This window comes from Pristiophorus japonicus, chromosome 8 (assembly GCF_044704955.1).
Source record: "Pristiophorus japonicus isolate sPriJap1 chromosome 8, sPriJap1.hap1, whole genome shotgun sequence".
NCBI classification, from domain to species: domain Eukaryota; kingdom Metazoa; phylum Chordata; class Chondrichthyes; family Pristiophoridae; genus Pristiophorus; species Pristiophorus japonicus.
In genome coordinates, this window is record NC_091984.1 from 27970393 (window position 1) to 27998089 (window position 27697).

General features: G+C 41.9%; 1 protein-coding gene across 3 annotated transcripts in view; it reads left to right on the forward strand.

The window, feature by feature from the left end:
* fnbp1l (formin binding protein 1-like) overlaps window positions 1–27697 on the forward strand; it is a 190143-nt gene that overhangs the window by 137756 nt on the left and 24690 nt on the right. For 2 of the 3 annotated variants that reach the window (XM_070886610.1, XM_070886611.1), the window contains exons 9-12: window positions 10486–10686; window positions 15052–15210; window positions 23038–23052; window positions 24849–24958. In XM_070886610.1, coding sequence (XP_070742711.1) covers window positions 10486–10686; window positions 15052–15210; window positions 23038–23052; window positions 24849–24958 — 485 coding nt within the window. The remainder of the gene's footprint in view (window positions 1–10485; window positions 10687–15051; window positions 15211–23037; window positions 23053–24848; window positions 24959–27697) is intronic. The other variant, XM_070886613.1, reaches the window with a different exon arrangement.

Below are 27697 nucleotides of genomic sequence, written 5' to 3' on the forward strand. Positions count from 1 at the left end.
CCATTGTGTCTGTGCCGGCCGATAAAGAGCTATCCAACCTAATCCCACTTTTCGGCTCTTGGTCCGTATCTTGTAGGTTACGGCACTTCAAATGTATATCCAAGTACTTTTTAAATGCGATGAGATTTTCTGCCTCTATCACCCTTTCAGGCATAGAAACAGAAAGTAGGAGCAGTAGTAGACCATTCAGCCCTTCGAGACCGCACCGCCATTCAATATGGCTGATCTTCTATCTCAACACCATATTCCTGCTTTTTCTCCATACTCCTTGATGCCTTTTGTTTCTAGAAATCTATCTCCCTCTTAAATATATTCAGTGACTTGGCCTCCACAGCCTTCTGTGGTCGAGAATTCCACAGGTTCACCATCCTCTGAGTGAAAAAATTTCTCCTCATCTCGGTCCTAAATTTCTTACCCCGTATCCTGAGACTGTGACCCCTTGTTCTGGACTTCCCAGCCAGTCTATCCAAACCAGACAGAATTTTATACGTTTCAATGAGATCCCCTCTCATTCTTCTTAACTCTAGTGAATACTGGCCTAGTCGACCCAATCTCTCCTCATACGAAAGTCCTGCCATCCCAGGAATCAGTCTGGTGAACCTCCGTGAGTTCCAGACCCCCACCACCTTCTGGGTGGAAAAACCTTCTCCTCAACTCCCCTACCATTACTTCACATCTATGCCCCCCTGGTTATTGACCTCTCTGCTCAGGGAAATAGTCTTTCCTATCCACTCTATTAGGCCCCTCATAATTTTATACACCTCAATTAAATCTCCGCCGCCCCCACTCTTTCTCTTTCCCCTCGCCTCCTTTTTCCAAAGAAAACAAACCCGATCCTATCCAATCTTTCCTCGTAGCTAAAATTCTCCAGTCCTGGCAACATCCTCTTAAATCTCCAGAACTGTATGCAGTACTCTAGCTGTGGCCTAACTAGTGTTTTAGACAGTTTTAGCATAACCCCCCCCTGCTCTTGTATTCTATGCCTCAGCTAATAAAGGAAAGTATCCCATTTGCCTTATTAACCACCTTATCTACCTTTCCTACCTTCAGGGATCTGTAGACATGCACTCCAAGGTCTCTGTTTCTCAGTATCCTACCATTTATTGTGTACTCCTTTGCCTGTTGGCTCTCCCCAATTGCATTATCTCATAGTTCTCCAGATTGAATTGCATTTGCCACTTTTCTGCCCACCTAACTGACCCATTGATATCTTCCTACAGTCTACAGCTTCCTTTCTCACTATCAACCACACAGCCAATTTTTGTATCATCTCCATACTTCTTAATCATGCCCCCTACATTAAAATCTAAATTATTAATAGATACCACAAAAGCAAGGGACCTAGTACTGAGCCCTGTGGAACTTTACCGGAAACTGCCTTCTAGTCACACAAACACCCGTCGACCATTATCCTTTGCTTCCTGCCACTGAGTTAATTTTGGATCCAACTTGCCACTTTCCTTGGATCCTGTAGGCTTTTGCTTTTCTGGCCAGTCTGCCATGCGGGACCTTGTCAAAAAAAGCCTTGCTAAAATCCATGTAGACTACATCAAACACGCTACCCACATCGTCCCACCTTATTATCTCTTCAAAAAATTCAATCAAGTTAGTCAAACATGACCTTCCCTTAACAAATCCATGCTGACTGTACTTGATCAATCTGTGCTGTTCTAAATGACGATTTATAGAAACATAGAAAATAGGTGCAGGAGTAGGCCATTCGGCCCTTCTAGCCTGCACCGCCATTCAATGAGTTCATGGCTGAACATGCAACTTCAGTACCCCCTTCCTGCTTTCTCACCATACCCCTTGATCCCCCTAGTAGCAAGGACTTCATCTAACGCCCTCTTGAATATATTTAGTGAATTGGCCTCAACAACTTTCTGTGGTAGAGAATTCCACAGGTTCACCACTCTCTGGGTGAAAAAGTTTCTCCTCATCTCGGTCCTAAATGGCTTACCCCTTATTCTTAGACTGTGACCCCTGGTTCTGGACTTCCCCAACATTGGGAACATTCTTCCTGCATCTAACCTGTCTAAACCCGTCAGAATTTTAAACATTTCTATGAGGTCCCCTCTCATTCTTCTGAACTCCAGTGAATACAAGCCCAGTTGATTCAGTCTTTCTTGATAGGTCAGTCCCACCATCCCGGGAACCAGTCTGGTGAACCTTCGCTGCACTCCCTCAATAGCAAGAATGTCCTTCCTCAAGTTAGGAGACCAAAACTGTACACAATACTCCAGGTGTGGCCTCACCAAGGTCCTGTACAACTGTAGCAACACCTCCCTGCCCCTGTACTCAAATCCCCTCGCTATGAAGGCCAACATGCCATTTGCTTTCTTAAACTGCCTGCTGTACCTGCATGCCAACCTTCAATGACTGATGTACCATGACACCCAGGTCTCGTTGCACCTCCCCTTTTCCAAATCTGTCACCATTCAGATAATAGTCTGTCTCTCTGTTTTTACCACTAAAGTGGATAACCTCTCATTTATCCAAATTATACTACTTCTGCCATGCATTTGCCCACTCACCTAACCTATCCAAGTCGCTCTGCAGCCTCATAGCATCCTCCTCGCAGCTCACACTGCCACCCAACTTAGTGTCATCCGCAAATTTGGAGATACTACATTTAATCCCCTCATCTAAATCATTAATATACAGTGTAAACAGCTGGGGCCCCAGCACAAAACCTTGCGGTACCCCACTAGTCACTGCCTGCCAATCTGAAAAGTACCCATTTACTCCTACTCTTTGCTTCCTGTCTGACAACTAGTTCTCAATCCATGTCAGCACACTACCCCCAATCCCATGTGCTTTAACTTTGCACATTAATCTCTTGTGTGGGACCTTGTCGAAAGCCTTCTGAAAGTCCAAATATACCACATCAACTGGTTCTCCCTTGTCCACTCTACTGGAAACATCCTCAAAGAATTCCAGAAGATTTGTCAAGCCTGATTTCTCTTTCACAAATCCATGCTGACTTGGACCTATCACATCACCTCTTTCCAAATGCGCTGCTATGACATCCTTAATAATTGATTCCATCATTTTACCCATTACTGAGGTCAGGCTGACCGGTCTATCATTCCCTGTTTTCTCTCTCCCTCCTTTTTTTAAAAAGTGGGGTTACATTGGCTACCCTCCACTCGATAGGAATTGATCCAGAGTCAATGGAATGTTGGAAAATAACTGTCAATGCATCCGCTATTTCCAAGGCCACCTCCTTAAGTATTCTGGGATGCAGTCCATCAGGCCCTGGGGATTTATCGGCCTTCAATCCCATCAATTTCCCCAACACAATTTCCCGACTAATAAAGATTTCCCTCAGTTCCTCCTCCTTACTAGACCCTCTGACCCCTTTTATATCCGGAAGGTTGTTTACTGACCCTCAGAACTTTTTCCAATAATTTGCCCACCACCAAGTTTAGGCTGACTGGCCTGTAATTACTCTGATATCCCTTTCTTTTCTTTAGCAGTCCTCTAGTCCTCCGGTATCACACCTGTAGCCGAGAGGATTGAAAAATTATGGTCAGAGCCTCCATTATTTCCTCCCTTGCTTCTCTTAACAGCCTGGGATACATTTAATCCCGGCCTGACAAACTCCATAATATTTCGTCTCTCACTATGTTTATCTCATCCAATATTCACACTCCTCCACAATGTCTACATCGTCCCTCTTTGGTAAAGACAGAAGCAAAGTATTGATTAAGAACCATACCCACGTCTTCTGTCTCCACACACAATCTTCCTTTTTGGTCTCTAATAGGCCCCTCTCTTTCCTTCGTTATCCTCTTGCTCTTTATGTATTTATAAAACACTTATAAAAAGGGCTTTTCCTTGATTTTACTTCCCAATAATTTTTCATGCCCCTCTTTGCTTTCCTAATTTCATTTTTAATTTCACCCCTACACTTTTTATACTTCCCTCGGTTTTCTGCAGTATTCAGCTCTCGGTACCTGAGAAAAGCTTCCCTTTTTATCCTTTTCCTACCCTGTATGCTCCTTGACATCCAGAGGGCTCTAGATTTGGCAGATCCACCCTTTCTCTTTGTGGAAACATATTTGTGGAAACATTAAATACATAAAGAGCAAGAGGATAACGAAGGAAAGAGAGGGGCCTATTAGAGACCAAAACTAGCTCCTCCTTGAATGCCTCCCACTGCTCTGACACTGATTTACCTTCAAGTAGTTGTTTCCAGTCCACTTTTGCTAAAACGCAACTCAGCTTAGTAAAATTGGCCTTCTCCCAATTGAGAATTTTTACCACATCTTTGTCCTTTTCCATAACTATGCAAAATCTAACTGAATTATGATCATTACCACCAAAATGCTCTCCCACTGATTACCCCTTCCACTTGCCCAGCTTCATTCCCTGAAACTAAGTCCAGAGCTGCCCCCTCTCTTGTTGAGCTTGCTACGTACTGGCTAAAAAAGCTCTCCTGAATGCATTTTAAGAATTCTGCGTCTTCTATACCAATTGCACTGATTCTATCCCTGTTAATATTCGGGTAGTTGAAATCACCTACTATTACTTCTCTATTGGTTTTGCAGTTCTCAGAAATTTGCCTACATATTTGCTTTTCTATCCCCCTCTGATTGTTTGGGGCTCTAGTACACTCCTAGCAATGTGATTGCCCCTCTTTTTGTTCTTCAGTTCAACCAATATGGCTTCATTTGATGATTCTTCGAACATATCATCCTTCCTCACAGTTGTAATTGTTTCTTTAACATAAGAACATAAGAAATAGGAGCAGGAGTAGGCCATTTGGCCCATCGAGCCTGCTCCGCCATTCAATAAGATCATGGCTGACCTGATCATGGACTCAGTTCCACTTCCCTGCCTGCTCCCCATAACCCTTTACTCCCTTATCGCTCAAAAATCTGTCTCTATCCGTCTTAAATATATTCAATGACCCAGTCTCCACAGCTCTCTAGGGCAGAGAATTCCATTGATTTACAACCCTCAGAGAAGAAATTTCTCCTCATCTCAGTTTTAAATGGGCGGACCCTTATTCTAAGACTATGTCCCCTAGTTTAAGTTTCTCCTCTGGGTGGAAATATCCTCTCTGCATCCACCATGTCGAGCCCCCTCATTATCTTATACATTTCAATAAGATCATCTTTCATTCTTAACTCCAATGAGTATAGGCCCAACCTACTCAATCTATCTGCATAAGTCAATCCTTCAAAAGAACATAAGAACACAAGAAATAGGAGCAGGAGTAGGCCATAAGGCCCCTCGAGCCTGTTGCGCCATTCAATACGATCATGGCTGAGCTGATCATGGACTCAGCTCCACTTCCCTGCTCGCTCCCCATAACCCCTTATCGTTTAAGAAACTGGCTATTTCAGTCTTAAATTTATTCAATGTCCCAGCTTCCACAGCTCTCTGAGGCAGCAAAGTTCACAGATTCATAACCCTCTGAGAGAAAATATTTCTCCTCATTTCAGTTTTAAATGGGCGGCCCCTTATTCTAAGATCATGCCCTCTAGTTCTAGTCTCCCCCATCAGTGGAAACATCCTCTCTGCATCCACCTTGTCAAGCCCCCTCATAATCTTATACGTTTCGATAAGATCACCTCTCATTCTTCTGAATTCCAATGAGTAGAGGCCCAACCGATTCAACCTTTCCTCATAAGTCAACCCCCTCATCCCCGGGATCAACCTAGTGAACCTTCTCTGAACTGCCTCCACAGCAAGTATATCCTTTCGTAAATATGGAAACCAAAACTGCACGCAGTATTCCAGGTGTGGCCTCACCAATACCCTGTACAGTAATAAGACTGCCCTGCTTTTATACTCCATCCCCTTTGCAATAAAGGCCAAGATTCCATTGGCCTTCCTGATCACTTGCTGTACCTGCATACTATCCTTTTGTGTTTCATGCACAAGTACCCCCAGGTCCCGCTGTACTGCAGCACTTTGCAATCTTTCTCCATTTAAACAATAACTTGCTCTTTGATTTTTTTCTACCAATCTGCATGACCTCACATTTTCCAGCATTATACTCCGTCTGCCAAATTCTTGCCCACTCACTTAGCCTGTCTATGTCCTCCTGCAGCCTCTGTGTCCTCCTCACACATTACCCTTCCTCCCATCTTTGTATTGTCAACAAACTTGGCTCCTGAGTTACACTCAGTCCCTTCTTCCAAGTCGTTAATATAGATTGTAAATAGTTGGGGTCCCAGCACTGATCCCTGCAGCACCCCACTCGTTACTGATTGCCAACCAGAGAATTAACCATTTATCCCGACTCTCTTGTTTTCTGTTTGTCAGCCAATCTTCTATCCATGTTAATATATTACCGCCAACCCCGTAAACTTTTATCTTGTGCAGTAACCTTTTATGTGGCACCTTGTCAAATGCATTCTGGAAGTCCAAATACACCACATCCACTGGTTCCCCTTTATCCACCCTATTCATTACATCCTTAAAGAACTCCAGCAAATTTGTCAAACATGACTTCCCCTTCATAAATCCATGCTGACTTTGCCTGACTAAATGTTGCTTTTCCAAATTTCCTGTTACTGCTTCTTTAATAATGGACTCCAACATTTTCCCAACCACAGATGTGGCCTTTCTGATCACTTGCTGTACCTGCATGCTATCCTTTTGTGTTTCATGCACAAGGACCCCCAGGTCCCTCTGTACTGCAGCACTTTGTAATTTTTCTCCATTTAAATTATAATTTGCTTTTCTATTATTTCTGCCAAAATGATAACCTCACATTTTCCCACATTATACTCCATCTGCCAAATTTTGTCCCACTCACTTAGCCAGTCTATATCCCTTTGCAGATTTTTTGTGTCCTCCTCACAATTTGTTTTCTTACCCATCTTTGTATCATCAGCAAACTTGGCTACATTACACTTGGTCCCTTCATCCAAGTCATTAATATAGATTGTAAATAGTTGAGGACCCAGCACCGATCCCTGCGGCACCCCACTAGTCACTGTTTGCTAACTGTAAAATGACCCATTTATCCCGACTCTCTCTTTCCTGTTGGTCAGCCAATCCTCTATCCATGCTAATATATTACTGCCAACTCCGTGAGCTTTTATCTTGTGCAGTAACCTCTTATGTGGCACCATATTGAATGCCTTCTGGAAATCCAAATACACCACATCCACTGTTTTCCCCTTATGCATCCTGCTCGTTACAGTCTCAAAGAACTCCAGCAAATTTGTCAAACATGATTTCTCTTTCATAAAACCATGCTGACTCTGCTTGATTGAATCATGCTTTTCCAAATGTCCCGCTACTGCTTCTTTAATAATGGATTCCAGCATTTTCCCAATGACAGATGTTAGGCTAACTGGTCTATAGGTTCCTGCTTTTTGTTTGCTTCCTTTTTTAAATAGGGGCATTACATTAGTGGTTTTCCAATCTGCTGGGACCGCCCCAGAATCTAGGGAATTTTGGTAGATTACAACCAATGCATCCACTATTTCTACAGCCACTTCTCTTAAGACCCTAGGATGTAAGGCATCAGGTCTAGGGGACTAGTCGTCCGCCTTTAGTCCCATTATTTTACCTAGTACTACTTTATTAGTGATAGTGATTGTATTAAGTTCCTCCTTCTCTATAACCCCTTGATTATCCAATATTGGGATGTTTTTAGTGTCTTCTACCGTGAAGACCGATACAAAATATTTGTTCAACGTCTCTGCCATTTTCCTGTTCCCCATTATTAATTCCCCAGTCTCATCCTCCAGGGGACCAACATTTACTTTAGCCACTCTTTTCCCTTTTATGTACCTGTAGAAACTCTTACTATCTGTTTTTATATTTTGTGCTAGTTTACTTTCATAATCTATCTTCCCTCTCAATCATTTTTTTAGTTGTTCTCTGCTGGCTTTTAAAAATTTCCCAATCATCTGGCCTCCCACTAGTCTTGGCCACATTGTATGCCTTTGTTTTCAATTTGATACCTTCCCTTATTTCCTTAGTTAGCCATGGATGGTTATTCCTTCTCTTACAGTCTTTTTCTTATTGGGATCTATTTTTATTGTGGGTTATGAAATATCCTCTTAAATGTCTGCCACTGCTCATCAGCCGTCACATTCTTTAGCCTAGTTCCCCAGACCACTTTAGCTAACTCTGCCCTCATACCTTTGTAGCCTTCTTTATTTAAGCTTAGGATCCTGGTTTGAGAGCAAACTTTCTCGCCCTTTTTTTTTAATCCCCCTCTCTATCTCGTCTAAAAACCTTGTAACCAGGAATGTTGAGCTGCCATTCCTGCCCTACTTTAAGCCATGTTTCTGTAATAGCTGTGATGTGATATACTTCCACATGTCTATCTGTGCACTGAGCTCATCTGGCTTATTCACTAGACTCTTTGCATTGAAGTATATATCTTTATGCACTGCCAAACTCCTTTGTTGTCTATTTTCTAGACTTTGCTTCTTCTGCCTTCCAAACTCGCATGCTAATTTTCTGCTGCCCATTTCCAGTTTTGCTTCTCTCCTTTCTGAATCTGAGCTCTGGTTCACATCCCCTTTCCAAGCTAGTTTAAACCCTCCCCTACAGCACTAGAAACCACTCCCAGTGCCTCAGGAATCTAAAGCCCTCCCTCCTGCACCATCTCTCCAGCCACACATTCATCTGCTCAATCCTGCTATTTTTGTACTCACTAGCACGTGGCACATGATGCAATCTGGGGATTACGACCTTTGGGACCCTGCTTATTAATCTCTTTCCCCCCCCCCCCCCAACCTCCTCTACCCCCCCTCAGAATGTCGTGCAGTCACTCAATGATATCCTTGACCCTGGCACCAGGGAAGCAACATACCATCCTGGAATTACATCTGCAGCCACAAATGCCTGTCTGTTCACACAACGATTGAATGCATTATCACTATTGCTTTCCTGACTTTCCTCCTCCTCCTACCCCCGTTTCTCCCCCCCCACCCTCGCCCCGTCCGTCCCTTCACTGTACAGCTGAGCCACGCATGGTGCTGTGGACTTGGCTCATGCTGTACTCTCTGGAGGAACCATCACCCTTTCCAGAGATTGAGATGTGCTCAGGGGAGTCATACGTTACCTACCTGGCCCTCTTTGTCTGTCTGGCGGTCACCTATTCCTGTTATGCCTACACACTCTTCGGACTACCTGCTGAAATGAGCTATCCATGTAGCTCACGAATGCACTGCAGTGACCCCAGCCACTGCTCAAGCTGCAAAACCTGGAGCCCGAGCATCTCCAACTGACGACACTTCCTGCACATGTGATTGTCCAGGACACGAGAAGTATCTTGGAGTTCCCACATGGCGCAGGATAGGGTGGGGGTGGGGACTGGCAGCAGAGAATCCTTGAGAGTGGAGAGAGCAAGCATGAGGGGAAACAGTGCAAGAGAACGACAGATAAAAGCAGGATTCCCAGCGGCAGAGAATCAAAGTGGAGGGAGCGAGCCTGAGGGGTAACAGTGCGAGAGGACAACAATTAATTGCGCAATGGGTTGAGTGTTGAGAAGGATAAGCTAGACTGATCTAACCTCCAGGTTGCAGGACAATTTTAAAAACTAGTAGCTTGTACAGTGGGGCTGGGTGGGGGGAGGGAAGAAGAGAAAATATAGCAGAAAATATAAATGACATAATATGAAATTGCTTTAAAAAAAAATCTTTTACCTGTCAAATGCTGTCATTTATAACCTTTTTAAATTGCATGTTATGACAGATCAGCTTCATGTCATAGACAGCAAGGTTTATAGAATCTGACTTTTAAATGAATTTTATCTACATGTGCTGTCACAATGAGATAGGTGGACTCATTTTTTCCAGTTTAGCAACAAATGAATAAAAATAAATTTGCAGGCGGGATCTTAAGACAGTGAAATGGGATAAAAATCCATATTCTATTATATTTAATGAAGAGGAATTATAAAATGAGACTTTAATCAAATATCTGTACCTTCTGATAGTAGTTGTCAAATGTAGCTTTGTTCTGTCATGTATAATTTTAAAAATCTGATCAACTGTAATTTGCACTGAATCTGGATTTTGTGGGTTTTTTGCTCTTAAACATTTTTAAGTTCTGCTGTTGTAAGAAAGAAATACCTGTACTGCATGCATTCTGCTTTTCCCCCAAGGGTCTGGTGGTGGCTCCCCCAGTGGGTCAGTTGGTAAAAGCAACGTGCAACAAACCAGAAGGTTCCAATGTCGATTCCCAGCCAGGTCCGATGTAAGAGTGCCTCAGTGTCCCTGGGGTTTCTGCATCTAATCATTAACCAGTGGGTACTGCAGGGCGTATGTGGACGTTTTGTGAGGACAGAGTCAGGATTGGGTTTGGCTTTGATGCCCTCATGGTAGAAAAGGCTGCCCATACTGTCAAGCTCACACGTGAAGAATGGCCACTTGATTGTAGTGCCTGTGGAATTGTCTCACAGCAGGATGCAATACCTTCAGGATTGAAGAAAGTTGGTAAAGAAAGCAAAGATGTATGTGCTATTAGAAATGTACTTAATTTGAACTCTTATCTTCTTAGGACTCTCTGATAGTGGTAGAATCCTTTAAATCTGGTTTTGAGCCTCCTGGAGATTTTCCATTTGAAGACTTCAGCCAGAATATTTATAGGACAGTATCAGATGGCAGTCTGAGTGCTCAAAAACAAGAGATGAGGGGAGATCAGAAATACACAACAGGAAGAAGCAAAGGAAAGCTATGGCTTTTTGGCAAGAAGAACAAGGTAAAGTTGTGTTTCCTTTTTTTTTTGCAGCAAGCAGTTTGTATAATTGTAGCACTGTAATCTATCTGAAACCAAAAATAAAAGTGTTATTACTCCACTATTAAAGGGGGGAGGGATGGAGAAACCAAGTAACTACAAACCCGTCAGTTTAACTCCACTATTAAAGAAGGGAGGGATGGAGAAACCAGGTAACTACAAACCTGCCGGTTTAAAATCAATTGTGGGGAAATTACTGGAGTCAATCATCAGAGACAGAGTGACTGAGCACTTGGGCAAGTATCAGATGATCAGAGAGAGCCAGCATAGATTTGTGATGTCATCATCATCATCATCATCATCATAGGCCATGCCTGACTATTTTAGTTGAATATTTTGAGGTCACTAGCATGGTGGTTAGGGGAGTGTCTGTGGATGTTGTCTATATAGACTTCCAGAAAGCATGTTTAAGGTTCTGCACAAGAAATTATTAACAAAAACGAGAACACACAGAATTTTATTTAATTCATTCCCGGGACATGGGCATAACTACAGGCCAGCATTTATTGTCCATCCCTAGTTGTCCTTCTTGAACAGCCAAAAGCTGAATGGTGCAACTGAGCAGCTTGCTAAGCCACTTCAGAGGGCAGTTAAGAGTCAACTACGTTAGTGGGGGACTGGAGTCACATATGCCAGATCTGGTAAGGGTATCAATGAACCAGTTGGGATTTTATGACAATCCAGCAGTTTCATAATCACTTTTACTGACGCCAGCTTATTTCCAGAATTCTCAAACTGGGACTTGCACACATTCTCTTGATAATCTAGTAGGGATAAAGGAGACATTCTCTGATTGGTGGGATGTGACAAGTGGTCCCCAGGAACCGGGGCTAAAGTGTTTCACCATTTATATTAATGACTTGGATAAAGAAATAGAGTATATATAAGTTTGCAGATGAAATCAAGTTAGAAGCCAAAGTAAGTTGTGTAGATGGGAATAGGAAGTTACAAAGGCACATAGTCAGACTAACGGAGTGGGTAAAGCTATGGTAGATGGAGTTCAATGTGGGGAAGTGTGAGGTCATCTACTTTGGATCCGAGAAAGACAAATCAGAGTATGTTCTTAATGGTGAGAGCTGTCGAGGAGCAAAGTGATTTAGGTGCATTAATCAAAAACTAGTGCACGGGTACAAAAAAATAAAAAAGGCCATCTGTAGTACTGCGTCGTTTGGGCGCTGCAACTCAGGAAAGATACTGGCCTTGGAGGGTGTGCAATGCAGATTCACCTATATGATACCAAGGCTTAAAGGGTTAAATTATGAGGACAGGTTGAATCAACTTGGTATGCAGAAGGTTGAGTGGTGATCTAATCGAAGTGTTTAAAATGATAAAGGGATTCAATGGGATAGATACAGAGAAATGGTTTCCTCTGGTGAAAGAATCCAGAACATTGGAGCTAGGCCATTTAGGAGTGAAATCACATAGCACTTTTTCAAGACACAGGGTAGTGGAAATCTACAGCTCTCTCTCCCAAAAGGTTGTGGAAACTGGGTTATTTGAAATTTTCAAGACCAAAATGGTAGCTTTTTGTTGGGTAAAGTATCGAGAGATATGGAGCAAAGATGGGCAAATGGAGTTGAGGTACAGATCGGCTGTGATCTAATTGAATGGTAGAACAGGCTTGAGGAGCTATTGTGTTCCGATGTTCTTTTAGTTCCCTGAAGTATAAACTTTCAATAAATGATGGTGTAATATTGTTTCATAAATAACATTTCACATTGAACAATAATAAAAGTAATTCTGATCAATATATTTTGTTTTGCATACATTTAAGTGGTGCATATTCCTGCTATTGATAATTTACTGTTCCTTTCCTGGCTCCCATGTTAGTTGATACCTGTATTGTTAACCGTTTTCTCCTCAGTTCCAGCTCCCACCTTTCAAATCATCACACTCCTCAAAAATCCAACCCTTGACCCCTCCATACTTGCAAATTACCGCCCCATCACCAACCTCCATTTCCTCACGAAAGCCCTTGACCGCGTTGTCGCCTCCCAAATCCGTGCCCATCTTTCCCGAAACTCCGTGTTTGAATCCCTCTAATTGGATTTCTGACCCTGCCACAGTACTGAAACGGCTCTTATCAGAGTCACAAATGACATCCTATGTGACTGTGGCAAAGGTAAACTATACCCCCTCGTCCTTCTCGACCTTCTGCAGCCTTTGACACGATTCACCACTCCATTCTCCCCAATGCCTCTCCACCGTCGTCCAGCTGGGTGGGGTTGCATTCGCCTGGTTCTATTCTTATCTATCTAATCGTAGCCAGAGAACCCACAATACCTTCTCTTCCCACTCCCGCACCGTTACCTCTGCTATTCCCCAAGGATCTATCCTTGGCCCCCCCTCTTATATCATCTATATGCAGTCCCTCAGCGTCATCATCTGAAAACAGTGTTAGTTTCCACGTGTACTCTTGACAACACCCAGCTCTACCTCACCACTTCTCTCTACCCCTCCACTGTCTCTAAATTGTCAGACTGCTTGTCCAACATCCACTTTTGGATGAGAAGACATTTCCTCCAACGAAGTATTGGGAAGACCGAAGCCATTGTCTTCAAACCACTGTCACAAACTCCGTTCCCCAGCCATCAACTCCATCCCTTTCCCTGGCAACTGTCAGAGGCTGAACCAGACTGTTCGCAACCTGGGTGTCATATTTGACCCTGAGATGTGCTTTCGACCACATATCCGCGCCATCACTAAGACCATCAATTTCCACCTCCGTGACATCACCTGACTCCGCCCCTACCTCAACTCATTTGCTGCTGAAACCCTCATCCGTGCCTTTGTTATCTCTATACTCGACTGTCCCAATGCACTCCTGGCTGGCCTCCCATGTTCCACCCTTCGTAAACTTGAGGTCATCCAAAACTCAGCTGCTTGTGTCTTACCCGCACCAACACCAAGTCTCGCTCACCCATCACCCCCGTGCTCGCTGGCTCCCGGTTAAGCAACGCCTTGATTTTAAAAGTCACATCCTTATTTTCAAATCCCTCCATGGCCTTGCCCCTCCCTATCTCTGTAATCTCCTCCAGCCCCACAACTGTGAAATATCTGCACTCCTCTAATTCTGACCTCTTGAGCATCCCTGATTTTAATCACTGCACCATTTGTGGCCGTACCTTCAGCTGCCAAGCCCCAAAGCTCTGATATTCTGTCCCTAAACCTCTCCACCTCTCTATCCAACTTTAAGTCACACCTTAAAACCTACTTCTTTAACCAAGCTTTTGGTCATCTGCCCTAATATCTCCTTATGTGGCTCGGTGTCAAATTTTGTTTTATAACACACCTGTGAAATGCCTTGGAATGTTTTAATACGTTAAAGATGCTATCTAAGCACAAGTTGTGTTCTTGCACTCACAATTATTTTTTTGCTCAAACTAATGACAATTTCACCCCCAGAGTGGATTGATTTTATCTATATTTTACTACAAAAGTATATTTTCTTTTTAACAGTAATCGTATCAGTTTGAGCTTCAACCTGTTTGTAGTTTCACTTGTAATGTTCCAACATGTATTGTTTCAATCTGTGTGCTGACATACATGATAGAGCATAAATACCAGTGTGTTAACATGTGTAGGCTGATTCCTTCATGAGATCAGGGCACCTGCACAAAGTAAAGCTAGTTTTCCCCCTTTAGATTCAGTAGCCTGTGACACTTCTATGGTCTGTTGATATTTCATTTTATTTGGTTTAAAATGTACATGCTAGTAAAATTTGGAGAAATGGGAGTCCTGTTATGTTTTTGCATTCTATTTTTATTGTCACTTTACGTCAATAACCGAGGGCATAGATTTAAAGTAATTTGTAGAAGGATTAGAGGGGAGTTGCGGAGAAGTTTTTGACCCAGAGGCTGGAACTCACTGCCTGAAAGGGTGGTCGAGGCAGAAACCCTCATTGCACTTAAAAAGTTCTTGGATATGCACTTGAAATGCTGTAACCTGCAGGGCTATGGACTAAGAGCTGGAAAGTGGGATTAGGCTGGATAGCTCTTTTGTGGTCGGCACAGACACAATGGGCCAAATGGCCGCCTTATTTGCCATAAATTTCTGAGATTCTCTGCACATCCCACTTTAGTTTACCACTGATAAATCATAAAGCTAAGTCTAGAGGAGGGACACCATTCAGCCCATGTGGTTTATCCTTTCAGAGAAACCTAAGCTCCTCTGGCACATGTTACTGCACATAACTTCTGAGCAAACGCCTAACTCAATACAGTTAATGTGAGCACCTAGAACCATTTCTCTTGGCTCTTGTGTCTCTTGTCTTCATTTTTTTTTGTTAAGTTTGTAGTTCATTTTTTATGTTTTTTGTTTTTATGTTAGCTGCCATTCCCGCACCTCTCCCCCATCAGTTCTTGCTCATCCTCTGTTCCTTATGGGCCCCAGTCTCCCAGGTTTTCCAGGGATCCACTGTCTTACTGTATGAATGAGCTAAAGACAGTGAAACCCAGAATTCCTTCTTTCAAGGATTTCAAAAGGGGGGTAAGTTGGTTTATTTTGAACATAAAGTTTGCAGCTGTTTGGATTGCAGCATGTGGCTGATAGATGTGCAGGTTTCTGCAAGGGCTTCCATGGTTAGTTCAACAGGTAAATTAAAAATGGTATGGCCATAATCAAGATTTAGCAAACTGCTGCTCTGCCACGTTTAGATGTTGCTCCTCCAAAAAAAAAGGTCCTTGGAACTATCTTAGGGTTATGAGCTTTTAGCCTCAAATTACAACTGCTTCTATTTGCATCATTTGTTTCTATAATGGACACGTGCAGTGAAATGCAAGTAACTGTTCAGATTTCACTGCTAACCATAAAAGCCCTGTTTTATTTCTGACTCGCTGGTTTCAAATGTAAAAGCGAGTTAAGTGTGATTATACTGTGGTTTTGTTTTGTGCATCTTTGTATTTTATGAAATAATAATGAAGTTGCATGATTTGTGCAGAGGGCATTTACTACTAGAATGGTTCACAATATGCTTTCCTGAGTACAGAACATAGGTGGAGAATAAAACAGCATATAGCACACAGGCATTTGCATTATTTCATTTGTTGGTAATTTAGATGTAATATGCCTTACCCCTTACCTCTCAACTTGTGCTATGAATAGCAGCAGAAATTTTTTGACTGACATATTTTCCTGTTCTGCTCATGTGCTGTAAAGCATTAGCACCAAACTCACCAAAATCCATAATGGCTCAATATTTTGCTGTGGCCTTCACCTGATGGATTACGGCAGCTCAAAAAGAGTGACAGATAAGTGTTTCTTTTTCTCTTTTTGTGTGTGTACTCCATCCCTGTAGAGTCTAGAGGGATGTGTGTGTCTGATCATCCCAGGTAAGGAATCCTTTGTTATCAGAGCAAGAAGACAACAAAATCATTTTTTTTGTCAAAGTAATATTGTTCCTATTACATAGTATTTACAGCACAGAAACAGGCCATTCGGTCCAACAGGTCCATGCCAGTTCCTGTTATGTTTTCCTGGTTGACATTACAACTGTGAAACATGAGTCAAAGTGACCTCTGTATTTAGTGCTTTTTATTGTGATAGCTACTGTCCAACGGCTGCCTTCACCGAAGGTATATTTAAAGGGACAGAAGAGCTGTTTTACTTGCTGTATGTAACTACATGGTAAGAGGCTGTGTATTGAAAGCTTGCATGTGGTTTTAAAATGTGCAGTGCTGAATTTTGTGGCATTTAAAGTTGCAGCATCCCTTTCTAAGTGATCCAATGTAGACAATATTTCCAGCCTCTATAAACAATAACATGTATGTGTATCAGGGATTTGAGGATCGGTATTTCAATTGACGTACAAGTCTTTTTCTTCACCTGGCCTGTCCTAATTCAGTACATGTAAATAAATAAATAAAGAACTTGCATTTCTATAGCACCTTTCATGACCTCATAATGTCCCAGAGTTTGGCAGCCAGTGAAGTACTTTTAAAGTGTATTCACTGTTGTAATGTAGTAAACATTAATTTGCGCACTGCAAGGTCCCACAAACAGCAATGTGATAATGACCAGATAATATATTTGTGATGTTGGCTGAAGGATAGATATTGGCCAGGACCCCGCTCTTGTTCAAAATAGTGACATGAGATTTTTTACATCCAGCTAAGAGGGCAAGATGGGACCTTGTTATAACGTTTGTCCGAAAGATGGTACCTCCGATAGTACATGACTCCCTCAGAACTGCACTGGAGTGTCTGCTTAGATTTTGGGCTCCAGTCTCTGGAGTGGGATTCTCAACCTTCTGATTCAGAGGCATGACTGCTACCAACTGAGCCACAGCGGACACAGGATATGCTATTGCTGCTTCATAATATTGTAGATATTGAATATGTTTGCAAGTGTTCAGAAGATGCAATAACCATGGATTTTATTTTTTAAATATAGCGGCCTAGAATTTCCACTAAACGCAATTTGCCTGAAACCCGCCAAACCAGCGTAAAAGATCGCGGAATTTTAAGCACAAGTTATGTCAAGCGTAAATCGAGTTTCCGCGATCTTCAACACTGGTTTACAAAACATTATGCTTGAAGCAGGCCCTGCCCACATAACTGCCTGCCCCCCAGATCCCAATATTGGCCATGGTGAGTTTCCGCTGATTGTGCCCATTTGTGACTGTTCAAGGTGGCTCTTCAAGTTAGGCCAATTTTTTTTAGGCGCACAGGCACTATAGGCATATTTTAAAAGTTTTAAAATATTAAATAATATTTAATTGATTCAAACTGATTAGTGTACACCAAACAAGTAAGTGATTCAGTAGTTTCTTTTAAAGTAATTTTCCATGATTTAAAATCAGATTACTCTTATGGGTTTATCAAAAAAAAGTATTTTTAATATCAGCTGTATTAATAAAACTGCACCAGGTGACCACTCTTAAATACATCAATGAATATTTTTTAATGCAAGGGAATTTAAAAAAACAATTGTTTGCGCTGGCCCGTGGAAGATTTTACGTTTGTGATTATGCAAATGAGTTTGAGCAGAAACTTGAACCATACCATCACTTCAGAAAACCAGTGCAATTTGCGCCCAGATTGCTGATTGCATCCAAAGCGGAAACTCTACCCCAGCCACTGTTGGCTTAATATGTTAATTAATTGGTTAATCTGAAGCCAGCTTGTGTTTCCAAAAATATCAATTTTACTGAGCTACTCAGAGTTGAAAGTTTAGTGAACATGAAGGCTGTATTTGTTTCCATCACAATCAAATTAAAGATGGTTTGCAATTCAAACAGGGAGAACCCTGTTACAAAGTAAATATATTTAGCTTCGAAGCTTGATTTTGGCTGAAATTTAATGTATTTTTAAAATGAGAGGGAAACGAACCATCAGTGTTTGGAAGCTGCAATTATCTTTTCATGTAAAGTGCCAGTGAATCTCTCTGAATTTCTTTACTCTCTTATTACCACTTTTCTGCCCTCCCATCCTGTACTGAAGGAGTGGGAGCGGTTTGGTGGGTATCCTCTGGTGCTTTAAAAAAAATCAATCTCAGGATGTCGGAATTTATTGCCCATCCTTAGTTGCCCTGAGAAGGTGATGGTGGGCCACCATCATGAACCACTGTAGTCCAGGTGGTGAAGGTAATCCGACACTGCTGTGGTGGGGCATTCCAGGATCTTGACCCAGCAACAATGAAGGAATATATCCAAGCCAGGAAGGGAGCTTGGCATTAATTGTGTTCCCATGCACTTGCTGCCCTTGTCCTTTTAGGTAATGGAAGTCGAGAATTTAGGAGATGCAGCTGAAGAAGTCTTGGTGACTTGTGGCAATGTATCCTGTGGATAGTACATGCTGCAGCTACAGTTTGCCAATGGTATTTGTTTAAGCTAGTGGAAATACTAGGGGACCGAGGGTCTAGTGAGAAGGAGGAACTGAAGGAAATCCTTATTGGTCAGGAAATTGTGTTAGGGAAATTGATGGGATTGAAAGTCAATAAATCCCCAGGGCCTGATAGTCTGCATCCCAGAGTACTTAAGGAAATGGCCCAAGAAATAGTGGATGCATTGGTGATCATTTTCCAGCAGTCTATCGACTCTGGATCAGTTCCTATGGATTGGAGGGTAGCTAATGTAACACCACTTTTTAAGAAAGGAGGGAGGGAGAAAACTGGTAATTATAGACCGGTTAGCCTGACATCAATAGTGTGGAAAATGTTGGAATCAATTATTAAAAATGAAATAGCAGTGTATTTGGAAAGCAGTGACAGAATCAGTCCAAGTCAACATGGATTTATGAAAGGGAAATCATGCTTGACAAATCTTCTGGAATTTTTTGAGGATGTAACTAGTAGAATGGACAGGGGAGAACGAGTGGCTGTGGTGTATTTGGACTTTCAAAAGGCTTTTGACAAGGTCCCACAAAAGAGATTGGTGTGCAAAATTTAAGCACATGGTATTGGGGGTAATGTATTGACGTGGATAGAGAACTGGTTGGCAGACAGGAAGCAGAGAGTCGGGATAAACGGGTCCTTTTCAGAATGACAGGCAGTGGCTAGTGGGGTGCCGCAGGGCTCAGTGCAGGGACCCCAGCTCTTTACAATATACATCAATGATTTAAATGAAGGAATTGAGTGTAATATCTCCAAGTTTGCAGATGACACTAAGCTGGGTAGTGGTGTCAGCTGTGCGGAAGATGCTAAGAGGCTGCAGGGTGACTTGGACAGATTAGGTGAGTGGCCAAATGCATGGCAGATGCAGTATAATGTGGAGAAATGTGAGGTTATCCACTTTGGTGGCAAAAGCGAAGGCAGATTATCTGAATGGCAGCAGATTAGGAAAAGGGGAGGTGTAACGACACCTGGGTGTCATGGTACATCAGTCATTGAAAGTGGCATGCAGGTACAGCAGGCGGTGAAGAAGGCAAATGGCATGTTGGCCTTCATAACTAGGTGATTTGAGTATAGGAGCAGGGAGGTCTTACTGCAGTTATACAGGGCCTTGGTGAGGCCTCACCTGGAATATTGTGTTCAGTTTTGGTCTCCTAATCTGAGGAAGGACGTTCTTGCTATTGAGGCAGTGCAGCAAAGGTTCGCCAGACTGATTCCCCGGATGGCAGGACTGACATATGAGGAGAGACTGGATCGACTGGGCTTGTATTCACTGGAGTTTAGAAGGATGAGAGGGGATCTCAAAAAACATATAAAATTCTGATGGGACTGGACAGGTTAGATGCAGGAAGAATGTTCCCGATGTTGGGGAAGTCCAGAACCAGGGGACACAGTCTAAGGATAAGGGGTAAGCCATTTCGGACCGAGATGAGGAGAAACTTCGTCACTCAGAGTTGTTAACCTGTGGAATTCTCTACCACAGAGTTGTCAGTTTGTTGGATATATTTAAGAGGGAATTAAATATGGCCCTTACGGCTAAAGGGATCAAGGGGTATGGAGAGAAAGCAGGAAAGGGGTACTGAGGTGATGATCATCCATGATCTTATTGAATGGTGGTGCAGGCTCGAATGGCCTACTCCTGCACCTATTTTCTATGTTTCTATGAGGTGTCCGTCAAACAGACTACGATGTCCTGGATGGTGTTGAGTTCCTTGAGTCTTGCAATTGCACCCATCCAGGCTAGTGGAGAGTATTCCATCATAAGAACATAATAAGAACATAAGAACAGGAGTAGGCCATACGGCCCCTCGAGCCTGTTCCGCCATTCAATAAGATCATGGCCGATCTGATCATGGAATCCACTCTATTTTCCTGCCCGTTCCCCATAGCCCCTTATCCCCATATCGTTTAAGAAACTGTCTATTTCTGTTAAATTTATTCAGTGTCCCAGCTTCCACAGCTCTCTGAGGCAGCGAATTCCACAGATTTACAACCCTCAGAGAAGAAATTTCTCCTCATCTCTGTTTTAAATGGGCGGTCCCCTTATTCTAAGATCATGCCCTCTAGTTCTAGTCTTCCCCATCAGTGGAAACATCCTCTCTGCATCCACCTTGTCAAGCCCCCTCATAATCTTATATGTTTCAATAAGATCATAAGAACATAAGAATTAGGAACAGGAGTAGGCCATCTAGCCCCTCGAGCCTGCTCCGCCATTCAACAAGATATTGGATAATCTGCCCGTGGACTCGGCTCCACTTACCCGCCCGCTCCCCGTAACCCTTAATTCCTTTATTGGTTAAAAATCTCTCTATCTGTGACTTGAATACATTCAATGAGCTAGCCTCAACTGCTTCCTTGGGCAGAGAATTCCACAGATTCACAACCCTCTGGGAGAAGAAATTCCTTCTCAACTCGGTTTTAAATTGGCTCCCCCGTATTTTGAGGCTGTGCCCCCTAGTTCTAGTCTCCCCGACCAGTGGAAACAACCTCTCTGCCTCTATCTTGTCTATCCCTTTCATGATTTTAAATGTTTCTATAAGATCACCCCTCATCCTTCTGAACTCCAACGAGTAAAGACCCAGTCTACTCAATCTATCATCATAAGGTAACCCCTTCATCTCCGAAATCAGCCGAGTGAATCGTCTCTGTACCCCCTCCAAAGCTACTGTATCCTTCCTTAAGTAAGGTGACCAAAACTGCACGCAGTACTCCAGGTGCGGCCTCACCTATACAGTTGCAGAAGGACCTCCCTGCTTTTGTACTCCATCCCTCTCGCAATGAAGGCCAACATTCCATTCGCCTTCCTGATTACCTGCTGCACCTGCAAACTAACTTTTTGGGATTCATGCACAAGGACCCCCAGGTCCCTCTGCACCGCAGCATGTTGTAATTTCTCCCCATTCAAATAATATTCCCCTTTACTGTTTTTTTTCCCAAGGTGGATGACCTCCCACTTTCCGACATTGTATTCCATCTGCCAAACCTTAGCCCATTCGCTTAACCTATCTAAATCTCTTTGCAGCCTCTCTGTGTCCTCTACACAACCCGCTTTCCCACTAATCTTTATGTCATCTGCAAATTTTGTTACACTACACTCTGTCCCCTCTTCCAGGTCATCTATGTATATTGTAAACAGTTGTGGTCCCAGCACCGATCCCTGTGGCGCACCACTAACTACCGATTTCCAACCCGAAAAGGACCCATTTATCCCAACTCTCTGCTTTCTGTTAGCCAGCCAATTCTCATCCATGCTAATACATTTCCACTGACTCCGCATACCTTTATCTTCTGCACTAACCTTTTGTGTGGCACCTTATCGAATACCTTTTGAAAATCTAAATACACCACATCCATTGGTACACCTCTATCCACCTCTCATTCTTCTGAATTTTAATGAGTAGAAGCCCAACCTACTCAACCTTTCCTCATAAGTCAACCCCTTCATCCCCGGAATCAACATAGTGAACCTTCTCTGAACTGCCTCCAAAGCAAATCATACTCTTGACTTGTGCCTTGTAGGTGGTGGAGAGGCTGTGTTGAGTCAGGAGTTGAGCCACATGCCACAGAATACCCAGCCTCTGACCTGTACACCATTTATGTGGCTATTTCAGTTAAGTTTCTGGTCAGTGATGAGCCCCAGGATGGTGGGGGACACTGATGGTAATGCCATTGATTGTCATGGGGAGGTGGTTAGGCTCTCTCTTGTTGTAGATGGTCATTGCTTGGCCCTTGTGTGGCGCAAATGCTACTTGCCACTTATCAGCCAAAGCCTGGATGTTGTTTAAGTCTTGCTACATTCAGGCATGGACTGCTTAATTATCTGAGGAATTGGGAATGAAGCTAAACATCACTCAACAGCCACAATTCTGACCTTATGATGGAGGGAAGGTCATTGATGATGCAGCTGAAGATAGTTGGGCTTGAGACTCTGCCCTGAGGAACTGCTGCGGCAGTGTCCTACGGCTGCAATAATTGTCCTCCAACAAGTACAGCCATGTTCTTTTCCACATCACTGGAGAGTTTCCCCCCCTATCTCCAACTGGACATTATTCATGTCTAAGACATGACATTGAGTGTCAATTACAGAGGGGTGAGCCACTACTGATTAACCCTGTCACCCACATATGTGAACTTTGTCTTGATATCTATGATTAAGGCAGGATCCTTGATTTATTTTCTGCGCTCAAATCCAGGGAAACGGAGGCCCCGCCTGATCATTATCCTGGCTGAAGTCAGCTAACTTGGCACAAAACCGAGGGTCGGATGCGGGATCTTCTGATTCTGTATAAAAGTGCAGCCAACTTGCTTTCATTCAAAATTTGTTGCAGTATATTTTGATTTTGTGGAGAAACTGAAGCGTTCAAGTCACATAGGGATGCAGCAGCTTAAATGCATTTGATGCTGTTTATACGCCTGTGCAGTACTATAGTTGGTGTAAGTGTAGAACATTTGTAATGATTCCTTTCTCTTTTCATATGAACTGTGAAGCTTTCAATAAAGCTGGTAAGCGTCACTTTGAACCAAAGGTTTCTCTTTTAACATATGTTCTTTTTGTTGAAGTGTTTATGGTTGAAGTGTCTTTTAAGCAAGTTAAGCTTGATTGAATTGTTTTTCATATCTGCTTTGAAGCAATTTTCAGTAAAGCTTATACCTGAAACTCACATGCTCATTTATTAATTCTACATCAATTGCTGGAGGTCTATTTGTTGAATTGTCTTGCTTTTCTTCCTTTAGAAACTTAATGGTGTAAATGTTCAACTTGCCGCCCAGGCAGTGGAAGTGAAAATTGGGCAGTTTCTACAATGGACGGCCGATCTGTAACGGCAGTTTTACGGCCAGGCAGCAAGTTGAAAATTTACCCCAATCCCATCCCAAGCATGTTAAAAATAAATCTGATGCATTTTTGGGATGTTGCTTTATTATTGGGCTAGTGTACAGTATGTGTGTATGTTTAAAAACACCGTCCTTTAAAGTGCATTTTCATTCTTTCCCCTTTTCTCATCCCACCCCCATCATCCACCATTACCGACATCACTTATTATCATTGAACCCCTAATGGCAGTGAATCTAAGCTTTGGTACCGGTCTCCTTCACTGCTGCTGCATGGCCAGCTGACAGAAATTTGAGTACGGCACAATGGATGCTGTAATTTCTGTCTTCACATTCATATCCCCTTCCTCCAGGATAAAAAAACAACTTCCTTCATGTGAAAGGACATCTAGCACCTTGGCCACTAACTGTAGAAAACCTCAACGAAAGTAAGCCAATGCAAATGACAGCTGCAGGACTCAAACCCATGTCATTCTGATTGGGAGTCAAGTCTGTTCTCCTAGATGCATATGCAGTAGTAATCTGGGAACATCTGCATTGCTCTCTCAATTTTCTGTTTCACTGCCCCAATTAAAAATGTGTATTTTGTGTTATTAGCCAAAAAGACTTTTGTCCTTCCTAGCCCCCCCTGCCTTGCAGAACTGCAACTAAAATAGTCAGACTTCACTTTGTCTTCAGCTTCCCTCTTGTCTCTTTCTATCCCTTCCCATCCCATGCTGCATCAACATTCTCAACAGTTTGAGTACACGTGAAAGATGCATCAATAATCTGTGCGTATTGACATATTACTGCTAATTATTGGGATCAACACATACAGCATATGCTTTTTGCTTTTATCTAACATATTCTTTAATACTTCAACACAACAGTTTATTGATGGTTACAATGCAATACTGCTATGACAAAATGAATGAATATGTGGACATGATACACCTGTGTCTTAAGGCAAAACCAAGTATTTATTTTTAAAAGGTGGCCCTAATGATGAGAGCAACTTTTTAAAGACCTGCAATACTGCCCAGGAATTATGTCTATAAAACAGTAGTGATTGCATTGAAACATTTTGGAGATGTACGAGTGCCATAATAACTGTTGCATTTGAACTGGATGTCTGGTGTGTATTTTTTAATTAGAACATATGATTTCTTGTGGCAAGTGATCTATTATTGATGGGTCTGCTCAAAAAGCACATTTTCATTACCTACAGAGCTTTTAGGCAAAATTGTGGTTAAGAAGCAACATTTCTCACTACATGTGGTTAAGTGTAGAAACTTGCAGGATTTGTCATGGCTTATTGTGCTGCACCAAAATCACTTGCCCTAAGAATCATATGTTAATCTGTAACTGTAAAATAGATTTAAGCTTTGCATTGGATGTCACTGCTTCTGTATTTATACAAGGCAATTCAACACCAAGGTATGGAATCAATATTAAGCACCCAGTAACCATTGGTTCAATCTTTGTTTCAGGGAACTACGTCAGAAGACTTTAGTCACCTGCCACCAGAACAGAGGCGCAAGAAACTGCAACAAAAGATTGATGAACTTAATAAGGAATTGCAGAAAGAAATGGACCAAAGGTCTGAGACTCACTATGTTGTACTTGTCTGCGAGATATCAGTGTAATGAAAATTGGAAATCACATGTATAATTCTGAATGATTGAATCTGATTCTAAATAATGAACACATCCAGACAAATCATGAACAAAACAGTCAGTACAGTATTAATGAGGTTAAATAGTGTTTAAACATCCTATTTTGAGCTATAATAATGCCAGATGAAGATATAGATATACATGACAGACAACTGACTTTTAAGTTAAAAACAAACAGTCCAGGAGTGGCTTTGTATGTTTCTGACGAGCTAAAGTGACTGGAACCTCAATGTTTTTTGTTCTTTAAGAACATATGAAGTAAACAAAAAAATGACACTATTTTAGGATGTGATTCGTAAAAGGAATAATTTTACTTTTTAAAATTAGTTTTAAAAGTGAATTAACTTTATTTTATAATCAGAGTTCCCTCACTTAAATAGAACATACAAGCTTCCATGATGGCTAGTAGGTAAAAGCACTGCCTAGTGCAGAATTAGGACATATTGACCACAATGTCTTGCGTTTGCTCCCTGGGATGTGCTGGATTAGGTGGTGTCCACTGGGCAGCAATTAGGGTGCTACAGTCGGACTCAGTGCCCCTGGACTAGAAAGGCTAACAGCAGCCAACATTTCTGCTTCTGATTGCATTTTCCTGCTGGAAAATGGGTTGAAGACAGGATTAGGTTTAGCGGTGATGACCGGTGTGGTTAAATAGCCTGCCCGTAGACTCTCGCATGAAAAATGACCACCCGAGTAAGATACTAGCCAACTGCTGGTGGAACTGTAGCCTAGCAAAAGTTCTCTGAATAGAGAAGAAATTGGGAGGAAAAGTTTATTTTACTTATGGGTTATTTAGAATGTACTAACTAAGGAATTCAATGGGTTGAATTCATAATTGAAGAGACCATCCATATCTATGGAAGAATTGGGCTTGATTAACCATATTGCCTTTTTTTATTCCATGCTTTATATAATTGTTCTTTAAAATTGAGAATTAACTCAAGAAATTACGCAAAGAATTGGTACAGCACAGACCTCCAGCATAGCTGAACAACATAAGAGGATACTGCAAAATGATCTGTCTTCCAATAGTTATCAGGCATTACTGAATGAACCCAAGTGTAAATAGAGATGCCTTTTGGCAGAGCTGTTTTGGCTTTTACTTGTAGCTCCTAGGAAGTAGATTAGATTATGGGAGTGACACGTGTGTGGAGTGGAACAAATTTTTAAAAAGCAGATTATTCACAAAAGGAATAGTAGCCCAAGTGCTCTTACAAGGTGGTAGTAGTTCATGTAACAGTCAATGACATGGGGAGAAATAAAATCAGTGTTTTGCAGAAAAGGCGAGTAATTCAGATTTAGGTATGACTCAACAGAAAATTAGACTAAAGGAGGAAACAAAATCTGAGTAAGTTGTTAGAATGCTAAGAAAAGAGTGATGTAGCAAATACTAGCTTAATTTTTAACCAATTGAAAATTTGATTTGTCTTTATAATTTTGGAATATTTGTCCATTCACTTTCCACAACTAAATCAAGCAATGCTTCTTTCCTTGTTGGACTAGAAACATACTGCTCTAGGAATCATTCCCCACTTTGACCACATGCATTATCTGTATTCCAATCTATCTTGGAATATTTTAAATCACTCAGTATTATTGCCTGTTGTTCTTACCTATGTCTCAGAAATGTCTCAATTGAGAAATGTCTCAATTCCATCCCTCCACCAGCGACCTATAATGCACGGCAAGAATTGTATCATTTCCCTTCCTATTTTGTAACTGTAACCACATGGACTCTGTCTTAACACAAGCCCCTAGGACATCCTTGCGTTCTAGTGTTAGGATAGAATCCTTCATTAATATTGCCACCTCAACACTTTTTTTTTTACTTTCCTATCTCACCTGTAAATGTTAGAATTGGAATATTAAGTTCTTGTCTTCTCCAAACTTAAGCCATATTTCCTTTATAGCTACTGTAATATTTGCCAGCATAGTTATTAATGCTTATAATGCTTCAATTTTGTTTCAAATGCTTTGTGCATTCATATACGTACCAGTCAATCCTCATTCCAGTTTTTGGAATGTTGACCCTTATTCTTTTTACTGGTTTTCTAATTTAATTTTTTGATGTCCTTTGTGCCTTCTATAATTTTTTAACCTATCTCAAAGCCTCTTTCTTGCCTCTTCTCCCCGATAGTATTTTCTCACTATTTCAGCTAAGCTTTCTGCTTCTATTCCAATAGCTGCATTAATCCTGCTCTCCGTCGCTGGTCTCAAACCTAGATTTTCTCCACCCACTGCCATGTTAGTTTAAATTCTCCCCCACTGCTATATTTATATTGTTCACTAGGGCACTGGTGCTGCTTTGTTTCAAGAGAAAGCCATCTCTTCGGCATAGGCTTCATTTGTTCCAGAAATCATTCCAATGTCCCTCCTGCACCAGACCTACAGCCATGTTTTGATCTTCCTAATCTTCCTTTCCTCAACTTGCCCAGTGTCCAGCACAGGAAGCAATTCAAAGGTTACCACCTTTTGAGGTCTTATTTTTCAGTCCAGGGCCTAACTCCTTCAACTTCCTCTGTAAGATGTCACATGTACATTAACTATTGTAATTGATTCCAACCAGCATAAGGGGAAACATTTCATAAATTTAAAAAAACCTAGATTTATCTAAAGAATGTTAAACTTTGGCTAAATCTATTTATGAAGTGCTAATTAAAAAT